The sequence below is a fragment of the Solanum dulcamara genome, chromosome 9 (assembly GCF_947179165.1).
Source record: "Solanum dulcamara chromosome 9, daSolDulc1.2, whole genome shotgun sequence".
Taxonomy (NCBI): domain Eukaryota; kingdom Viridiplantae; phylum Streptophyta; class Magnoliopsida; order Solanales; family Solanaceae; genus Solanum; species Solanum dulcamara.
Window position 1 is genome coordinate 60,986,757 of NC_077245.1, and position 10,712 is coordinate 60,997,468.

Consider the following 10,712-nt stretch of genomic DNA (forward strand, 5'->3'; position numbering starts at 1 on the left):
TTAAGAATAATAAACTACATTGGAGCAAGTGAAGCCATATAAGAGATCCATGCGGAATCATTTACAATGCCAGATTACAATTGCATGGACGCAAACCATCTGAACCACAGAATGACACATAATAAACCTAATTAATATTAACCAAACCAGCACATACAAAGACTTGAAACTGTAGTCAACAAACAAATTCTACCTATGACAATGAACAGAAGTTCTTCAGCCTGTAGATGATTCTTAAATAGCCTTGACTCCCAGATTTAAGAAGACATCATGTGATAGGTAGCCAATCAGAGGAAGCCTCTTTGGATTAAAAGGAAATATCAACTTTGAGAACAATAACCCCTTTTAGATCTTGTCAAGTTTTTCTGCCTTCACAACAGGATTGGCCTTTGCTATAGCATTGCGTGCAGCAGACCGGTAGTCAAATTGACAGTCATGTTTATCTGAGTAGCGGTGTGATCCACAATAAAGGTTACCACAGCGGCATTTGAATCCAGTCAAACCAACCTTTTTCTTGCAAGTGCTGCATCGGCTAGGACCCTCGTTAGCCATCAATTCAGCAGCCTCAGCAGAACTTGAAGATGGAGGTGATGAGAAAACCACGTATTTTGATTCCAGCATAGCAGGTTGCACATCCACAGGGCCAACAATGACTGGCCCCTTCTGACTTGTTGACCCATTTACAAAGTTTTCAATTGACGACGCTGCAAGCTTTGCTTGTTCCTGTTTCAGAATCACGTCCTTGTAACACTTGGAGCACATATTCATGTTCGAAGCACTTCCAAAGAAACCACAGTTGTTAATGCACAAAATAGGGCCTTCTGGATGGGGTTGACATCCTGTCTCATCATGCTCCATATGGTTACTTTCTGCAAAAGATTGATTTAGAGGAAAACATTAACAAACAACTACACCTTAATCTTGACTAGTTGAAGTTGGATGTCTGATCCTCTGCATTAATGTGGGCTGTCTGGAGTGAGAGGAATAGAAGAGCTTTTGAAGGCGTAGAGTCGAGTTTTTAGTAGTTAACAACAACAACATACCCAATAAAATCCCACAAGTGGGATCTGGAGAGGGTATGATGTACGCAGACCTTACCACTACCTCATAGAGATAGAGAGGTTGTTTCCGAAAGACTCTCGGCTCAAAAGTCACAGTCCCATGTAAAAGAGAAAAACAATATATATATCATACTGGCACAAAAAACGAAAAGCAATGTAAATTTTACAGGACAAGAATAAAAATGATATGTGATAATCAAAGGCAATAACAACATAACTATAAAGGCACGCCTAGACCTACGACTACCCTAAACCAGCATATGGTCAGACACCATTCTATCCCTACTAGCCTTCTATCCTAATCCGCGACCTCCACTCCTTTCTATCTAAGGTCATGTCCTCGGTGATATGGAGTAGCGTCATATCTTGTCTAATCGCCTCTCTCCAATACTTTTTCAGTCTACCCCTACCCCTCCGCATAATCCCCAAATCCAACCGCTCGAACCTCTTAACTGGGACGTCGACACCCCTCCTCTACACATGCCCAAACCATCTCAATCTCAGTTCTCTCATCTTATCTGCCACAGATGTCACTTCCACCTTCTCCCGAATAACCTCATTTCTGATCTTATCACTCTTAGTTTGTGCACATATCCATCTCAGCATCTTCATCTCTGCCACATACATTTTCTGAACATGAGAGTTTTTTACTGGCCAGCACTCCACTCCATGTAACGACGCTGGTCTAACCACCGTTCCGTAGAACTTACCTTTAAGTTTAGGTGATACTTTCTTATCACACAGGACTCCTGAGACAAGCCTCCATTTCATTCATGCTGCCCTAATGCAGTGTATGACATCATCATGATGTCCCCACTACTCTGGATGATGGATCCAAGATATTTAAAGCTTTCAGTCTTGGGGATAGGTTGAGTGGCAAGCCTCACTTCCATGCCCTCTTCCTCCATCGCAACACTAAATTTGCACTCCAAGTATTCTGTTTTGGTCCTGCTCAATCTGAACCCTTTGGACCTCCAGCGTTTGTCTCCAAACCTCCAACCTATCGTTAACTCTGTCCCAAATCTCATCAATCAAAACTATGTCGTCCGCAAATAGCATACACCATGGAACCTCCTCCTAGATAGACCATGTCAGCTCATCCATCACCAAGGTAAAAAGAAAAAGATTCAGCACAGATCTCTGATGTAGTCCTATCTCAACAGAAAAATGCTCTGAGTCACCTTCCACCGTCCTAACCCGAGTCTTGGCTCCATCATATAAGTCCTTTATCACCCTAATATACACCATCGGAACACCTTTAGCCTCCAGACACCTCCAGATAATATCCATCGAAACTTTGTCATAGGCCTTTTCAAAGTCAATGAACACCATATGAAGATCCCTTTTTCTTTCTCTAAATTTCTCCACCAGTCTCTGCATAAGATGGATTGTTTCAGTAGTCGACCGCCCGGACATGAATCCGAACAGGTTCTCTGAGATAGACACTCCTCTCCTCACCTTCATTTTCACCACTCTCTCCCAAATCTTCATAGAGCGGCTCAGCAGTTTGATACCCCTGTAATTATTATAATTTTGGATATCACCCTTGTTCTTATACAATGGAACCACAGTACTCCACCTCCACCTCCATTCATTGGGCATCTTAGAAGTCTTTAAAATAGCATTAAACAACTTAGTCAGTCACTCCAAACCTGCCTTGTCAGTGCTATTCCAAAAGTCCATCGGAATCTCATTAGGTCCGATCGCTCTCCCCCTCCTCATCCTGCTAATAGCACGTCTAACCTCCTCAACTCTAAAACACCTGTAGTACCCAAAGTCTCGAAGACTATGAGAGTACGCCAAATCACCCAGTACAATGTCTCTATCTCCTTTTCCATTTAAGAGTATGTGGAAGTAGGCTTGCCACCTTTTCTTAATAAAGGTCTCATCCATTAACATTTCACTTTCCTCGTCCTTGATGCACTTACTAGATCCAAGACGCGGGCTTTCCTCTCTCTCTCTTTGACGAGCCTATACAATCTCTTATCACCACCTTTTTCCCCTAACTCGACATACAAGCGTTCAAAAGTTGCCGTCTTAGCACTGGTGACATCCGACTTCGCTTCCGTCTTCGCCTTCTTATAACTATCTTTAAGCCTACTCTTCTCCTCCTCATCCACGCACTCCAACCACTCCGTGTAAGCAACCTTATTGACTTTCATTTTGCCTTGTACTTCCTCATTCCACCACCAATCTCCTTGACGACCACCAAAGATTCCCCTTGATAGCCCTAGAACCTCAGTAGCTGCCTTTCTAACGCAACCAACTATCATGTCCCACATGTTGTTCACATCCCCGCTACTACCCCAGGCCCCTAAACAATCAACTTCTCCCCCATCTCCTGAGAAAGAGCGGGAGTTAGAACCCCCAACCTAATCCTCGGTTGGTCATAAAGGGTTAAGGACAAAACTATAAATCACATATATGCTTTGTCCTATAATCGTGCTTACATAGATGTTTTTCATACAAGATTCTTAGTTGGTGGGATAAGAAAATTAACTGAATTTACTTATTGTTTTGATCGTCGAGTAATTGGTCCCATATTGTATAGACGATTGGGTAGTGTTTGTAGATAATCAGTTGATTGTGTAGATTCTTCACCTTTTGCCTTTTGGTATACCACCTGTATACCATGGTTTTATGGCCTTCTTTATGATAATGAAATACGTTTACTTGATCAATAAAAATAAAAATGATCCTTTGTGTCTATCTGCTCATCTATTCGTTCCAACACTAAATAATTTTGAATTGACAATTTAAGGTTTTATAAAACTAAAGTTTCTTTATCTCGCACGTACACACTAACATGTACGAATTTCTAAGTAGAAAACTACTAATAAACATGAAGTCTAACTAAAGTATAACAACCATAAGTCATTTAAACCAACTGGTTTGTATTGCTCTTAGAGATTCTTTGCTTTCATTGAGCACTCTTCATAGGTAACTTGTATAGAATACGAAAGATGTACATCTTTATAGGAAACTTCTTCCAAGTCATTTTAAGTTAAGTTGCTCGGACTCTCCAAAATCGCTGCCGCACCCATGTTGGATCCTCCAAAATGCACTACGTTTGGAGGATCCGATACGCACCGGCCGACATTTTCGAAGAGTCCGAGCAACATAGATTTTAATTATACCTCAACACTGTTTATCAACTTCGATCACCATATTATCACACTAAGTGGTGCATATTAAGGTCTCATATGACATGGCAAAACCATATCGGATGACCCTATGGCACATTATCCTCTACGCATAATATTTACACACACTGTTGACATGATCATCTTTAATCTTTTTTAATCATCTTTGTTGACCAAACATTTACAAACATAGAGGTAATGATCTCACAATTGTTCTGTAGGACTTGCTTTTCAATTCATCTTGCTATCAAAAACACTCCCAAAAAACTCTTTTATTTAGCTGTTTCATTTTAATTCTATATGATACATACATCTATCACTAGAGGACTAAAACAAGATTTGAATTGCCTGCATTTAGGCACAACCAACCCATCAATCTTTTACAATAAGTTAAACTTCCTGCACCTTCCTTATCAGAGTAAAGTACAATTACTGGAAAAAAATATCCTCCAACTCTGCCAGCTTCAAGAAAAAAAAAAATCTTACCGAAGTCTGGTAACTACACTACGTCTGAAAAAGATAATTCAAACTAATCCTCACCAATTAGCTCTTCTTCACACCACATAAGAACATAAGATAAAGAGAACATAGTCAAGTGCAATGGGTGCAGCCAGCAAAAAGAAGAATCTTGCAAAATATCAAAAGAAACTGACTACCAAATTTTTTTATAAATAGTGCAAGATCAGTACAACAAAGTTGTAAACGCCAAAGAAACACTGGTTAGTAAACTTGAAACTGGATCAAATTCATAACTATGTTCATGCAAATCGAGCAACATATTACAAATATACTAAAACTTTCTTTGAACACAGTATTTTTACAAGAGTCAGGCTCATCTCACATGTTCAATTCGACAAAAATACGTTTCTGACCAAAAAACAAAAACTATAAAAGTAGAAAGCAGAAAACAACTTGGCTTTACTTTCAGAGATTAGTATGCGTAAATCCTAGTTCTGGCTTTTCGAAACATAAACTCAAACAATTTTCCATCCCCACAGCACATACACGCAACATAAACTCAAGAAATCAAAAGGGTACTCATAAAATTTCACCGTACTTTAGGAAAAATGCAAACGGCAGCAAATTTTCCATCCCAGAGTACTTAAAGACAAGATAAACATCTATTGTTCAAAACAAATTCTTTTTACTACTATTTATTTTCGAGCGAACCCCAAGAAAAAAAATTCACTGAACTTAAACATAAAAATACCTAATAATTAGAAGAAAAACAACTCCAAACTCTTCAAAGACCTTTCGTGGTAACCTCCTTTAATAGAACCACGAAACACAAATATACCCACCATAAATCAAATAATTATCAACAACGATTTGATAAAACTAAAAGATTTAAATCCCAAAAAATAAGGCCAAACTAGTAAAGCTGATCTCAGAACAACATATAAAGCAACCTACATCAAAATTAGCATAAGAAAATTACAATAATATAATAAAATAAAACCTAACATCTGTAAACAGTTCATAGATCCATCAAAAAAAAAAAAGGATTGGCTTAGAAATTATACATCAGAAAGCAGAAAAAGAAAAGAGATCTTTGGAACTGACCAGTGAAGAGATTAACAGATCGTCGACAGAGAGATTTTCTGTTGTGATGAATGAAAGTTGAAAAATGTTTAGTTTATTTATCTGCCGTTTTAGGTTCTTCGTTTTGCCCTCTTCTCAAAGCTTCGGCTTTTTGGCTCAAAGGAAGTCTCTCTCTCGGCTTCTCTGCCAACGAACGTTCTTTATTGATTTGGTACGTCTTGTTCGATTCCTATTTTGTCTTGCTCGTTTAATTTTGCTGATATTCTTTTGTTATTTCCAATTTGGTCCCCTATTTTAGAATATTAGTCTGTCGCACGTGTTTTCGTATTATTAAGAACTAATATAATGGTATATTAATTTAAAAGTAACTAATATATGTTATTATTGAGTAATAGAAGTGCATTCGTAATCATATACAATATTTTGATCTTATATAAATAATGATAATAAAATTTTACCCTAATTTATGTGTAGTGAGGACCTAATCTTCAAAGACATCAAATATTATTCTAACAACTTCCCTTTCTCATAGTATAATGAAGATTAATAACATATGTGGGGTATGGTGAATTGATATTTGTGTTAATTAATTATATTTTAAATTTATAGATCAAATTTGAACCTAGTACTAAAGATAATGACTCTACTTTTTGCTAAAATTATATATAATTTGTAAAACATATTGCAACCTCTTTAGCATACTCCTCATCTCTAGTTCAATCATGTAAAATAAGACAAATTTCATTTAATCAAATATAATTTCATACATAAGGATGCACAACAAAATGAATTTTAGAAGATTATTCTTTTTTAGAAAAATATTAAAAATGAAAAATCGAATATTATTTTGATGAACTGAATAAGAAGATGTAGCTCAACTCTAACGATTATTGTAGTTTACTTTAAAATAAAGGAATATTTGATAAGCAATATTGTTAATTGTCTTGCTTCCAAAGAAAACTAACAACAAATGATATGCTATCATGTAGCTTCAAAGTTTGAGTAATGTGTAATTATTTTTGTAATAATCCACACATGTATAGAAGCTTCATCATATTTATCATCCTCATAACTTCACTTTCCATTTTTAATCTAGTCTATAATGTTTTACTCGGATTATTCCGATTATATAATACGTTTTTTTTAATAAACCACCAAAATGACATATTTATATATTGAGTTAAAATTAAATATTAAAATATCAGTTTCACCTCGAATAAGATGGATTTATAATTTATAGTCACACAAACGCATATGATATCTTTTATACCATAAATTTTAAAGTATTCACATATTTTTTTTAAAAATCGTCGTACTCAATGAATTAAAATTACGTAAAATGCAATTGAAAAACAAATTTCATATTTCTACTTGGATTTTTTAAAAATTTTCTTTCATCTTTTGTTCTCTTTCTTTTCTAATGAAAATACCTAATCCAAATCTAAATATTTTCTCTTTCAAATGCGATTCAAATTTAAATTTCTTATTGAATTTTAATACATTTTATATCAAATCGGTTATAAATTAAAATAGCTTTTAAAATTTTGAGATAAATAATCCATGAATTAAATATAATATTATTCCAAGTAAAAATCATTATTTACAAATTATATTTAAATTAATGAAAATTACAAATTCTATATTTATCTAAAAATTGTATAATGTAATCCGACTTACCCTAAGTATAGTAATTATATATTCCTTAAATACACCATTTAAACTTAATAAAATAAATTAAAATGAAAATTTAGAATTCAAAAAGTTATAACTTCTCAACTTTATCCTTAATAATTCAAAAGTATTTTTTTTCTTTTTAATTGTTATCTTTATCAACATCCTAAATATTTAAGTGTAACGACCTGTCTCCGTCGTTATGGATATGTCAATGAGGAAGAATTTTGGGCCAAAAAATTTCAGGAATTAATTTCAAAAAAAATTAACCTAAGTCAAACTTGGATGAATTCTGAGTCAGGTGAGGTCTAGGGTGAACTTGTGAATGGTGGTAGCCAAGACGATACAGGGCATCTACGGATTCGCGGAATCACATTCGGGCGAGTAAAACTCCCAAAATTTGATTTGGTGTGAAGGGTATAATTTAATACCTCTTGGGGAGGGTGTGCTGTGAAATGGGACTTTGGAACTCAAGTTCCGAACTCTCTTTTTTCGTGCAACCCACTAGAGCGGGATTTGTCCCACTAGAGCAGGGCCGCCAGAGCGGAATGGTCCCGCCAGAGCAGGATAATCATGACATAAGACGGGCAAAAACCCTAGAAATGATTTTTATTCTGCAAATATTGTTCTTAAAACGACAAGAGGCGACCTAAGGCAATTTTCATCATTTGTCCACGGATTTCCACGCTTAAGGTAATGATTCTACTCCCTAAACCCATCATTCAATTCCTAATACTCATAAACTAGGATGGGTGATCATTGTGGGAGGGTTTTGGCCTGTGGGTAAGGGTGGAAAATAACCCTACGGTGGGATTAGGATCATGAGTTTGGTCTAGGAAGGAAATTATGTTATAATTCATGTGAATTAAGTCATTGTATTGATCATTTGTATATATGTGACTTGTTTTAAACTAAGAACAAGTGGAACGAACCCGGAAAGGAAAACCTCTCGAACTTTAGAGTTGTTGAAGCTCGAATTTGAGGTAGGTGATGATTTTGTTTCCCGTATATATTTTATGTACTTGTTAAATTGCTTTATGGTATGCATATGTGTATATGAATATAAAAACATGCTAGATTTTATGTGAAATTATCACTTGCTGGCCTGTTTTATGATGAACTTGTTCTTGGTGACATGATGTTGAATACTGAATGTAATATTGGTTGTTTTGTATGTTGGGATCGGGTGTCACATTTCGACACATAAATTGGATCGGGTATCACGTTCTAACATATATTTGAATCGGGTGTCACGTTCCAACACAAGTTGATTGTTTGTAGGTCCCCTGAGAGGACCTTTATATGCAGTTATATGATTTTTAGGTTATTGAACTGTGGTCTGAATATTGTTTGAGATGACACTGGTTAAGTTATTCTATATATATATGTGTGTGTGCACCCACGCGCACACGTACGCTTATTATGTTGAGTTTACTTGTCCATGATTCGCTTACTGGCTAGTTGCGCGTGAAAATACAATCAAAATATTTCACATTAAACATATGATAACTACCCACAAAATATAAATTTACAAATTAATTGATTAACAAAGTTTCATGAAGCGGGAGAGATATGGGTGGATAGGCTACGTGCATCAGGTATTTTGTAATTGGTTGATTTACTCTTAAAATTGTTTCCATAAATAAATGATTCTAAGTTCAATCTTTTCTTCCTAATGTTTAGGGATCACCCATGTTTTTATCTTCTTCTTTTTTTAAAAAAATAAAATTATTTTATTTTAATATTTTAATATATAGATAATCATCAATATATATGATTTAAAATCTGTCTAAATTTGAATTTATTTTTTAAAAAACCCTGTAAATACTTAAAATAATTATTTAAAATTATTTTTAATATTTAATTTTAATGAGGACTCAAACTTAAAGAGAAATACAATGTTAAGCTTGTCCTCGATTTTTTGAAGATGCCGATATTAAGAAAATAACTCTATGGAGACGAATATAAAGAGTTAAGGAATATGTAGATAGTAAAACTTGAAAGAATTAAATATATGATGTTATTTTATTATAAAACATATCGATGTTTTTAATGGTTGTTATTTTTGCATTAGTTCCTTCTTTTTAATTTCAATATAAAATTTCTTATCTATAATGCTAATACGTTTTATATTTCTTTATTTTTAGACATTTATGTTTTTCTTAAAAATTAAAATTCTCATTTTCTTCTTCGCTTACCGTTATTGCACTATTCCTGTTTAATTGCCGTGTGGCTTTTTTATTACCATAGACCATAGTAGATTTTTTTTTTTTTTTTATCCAAGCCACCTATCTTTTTCTCTCTTTGGGGCTCTCAAAATTCAGGCAGATACTGGCCGGAATGGCCGAAGTAACCGGGGGAAGACCTCCTCTGGTAACGCAGAACGCAATCAACACTTTAATCACCCAACCTACTATACCTCATACTGAAATCTCAAAAAACAATAACCAAAATCAATCCTATGCCAATCTCTTCAAACCCACAAACCCAGAAACAGACATTACCAAAATACCACCAAAGCAGATTTCATACATCAACGGAGAACCTTTTATTGCTTGGAAATCCAATGAGATCCAGCAGATGATTGAGAAGGAGAAACTGCAGTATGCAATAATAGGTAAGTTTTCATATGACAACATTGATATTAAAGAACTAAGGAAGGTAATTCCAATACAGTGTGGAATTAAAGGTGTACCAATAATAGGACTGCTAGATGAAAGACATATTCTGATTCGACTAAATTTTCTAGAAGACTATGTTAAAATGATGTCGACACCTATATACTACCTCAAGATACATGATAGATATTGCCAAATGAGATCGTTTATATGGAACCCATGGTTCAACCCAAAGGAGGAGACATCAAAGGCAGTGGCTTGGATAAGCTTCCCTGAACTACCCCCAAATTTTTTTGTTAAAGAGGCAGTCTTCTCCATAGCAACTGCAGTAGGAAAACCACTAACGGTGGATCTGGCTACAGCAAACAAGACAAGACCAAGCTGCGCAAAAATCAAAGTCGAGGTAGATTTATTAGCAACTTTACCACAAAGGATTAATATTGCAGAAGAGGATGCTTCAGGAATACTAAAATCAAAATGGGTAAGGATAAACTATGACTACCTACCAAAATATTGCAAACACTGTAGACTTCAAGGTCATGAGGAAAAAGAATGTAGAAGTCTTAATCCTGAGTTGGCTAGACAGTTTAAAGAAGATCTACGGAAAGAAAAGACACAAGGAATTAACACGGACACACAAAATAAAGAAGACAATCATGGAAGAAAGGAAGGGTACA

At 35.1% G+C, this 10,712-nt stretch overlaps 1 protein-coding gene across 1 annotated transcript; it reads right to left on the reverse strand.

Annotated features, from left to right (window-relative positions):
• On the reverse strand, nucleotides 1–5,970 carry LOC129903324 (zinc finger A20 and AN1 domain-containing stress-associated protein 8-like). The gene is made up of 2 exons (XM_055978847.1): nucleotides 5,768–5,970; nucleotides 1–869 (listed from the first exon to the last, which is right to left on the reverse strand). Exon 2 carries the CDS (start codon nucleotides 856–858, stop codon nucleotides 346–348), a length of 513 nt encoding a protein of 170 aa, XP_055834822.1. The 5' UTR covers nucleotides 859–869; nucleotides 5,768–5,970; the 3' UTR covers nucleotides 1–345.
• Between the last annotated feature and the right edge of the window lie 4,742 nt (nucleotides 5,971–10,712).

Bases quoted from the DNA above. Each gene is read 5' to 3' on its own strand.
- LOC129903324 (XM_055978847.1), bottom strand. From the start codon at position 858: ATGGAGCATGATGAGACAGGATGTCAACCCCATCCAGAAGGCCCTATT.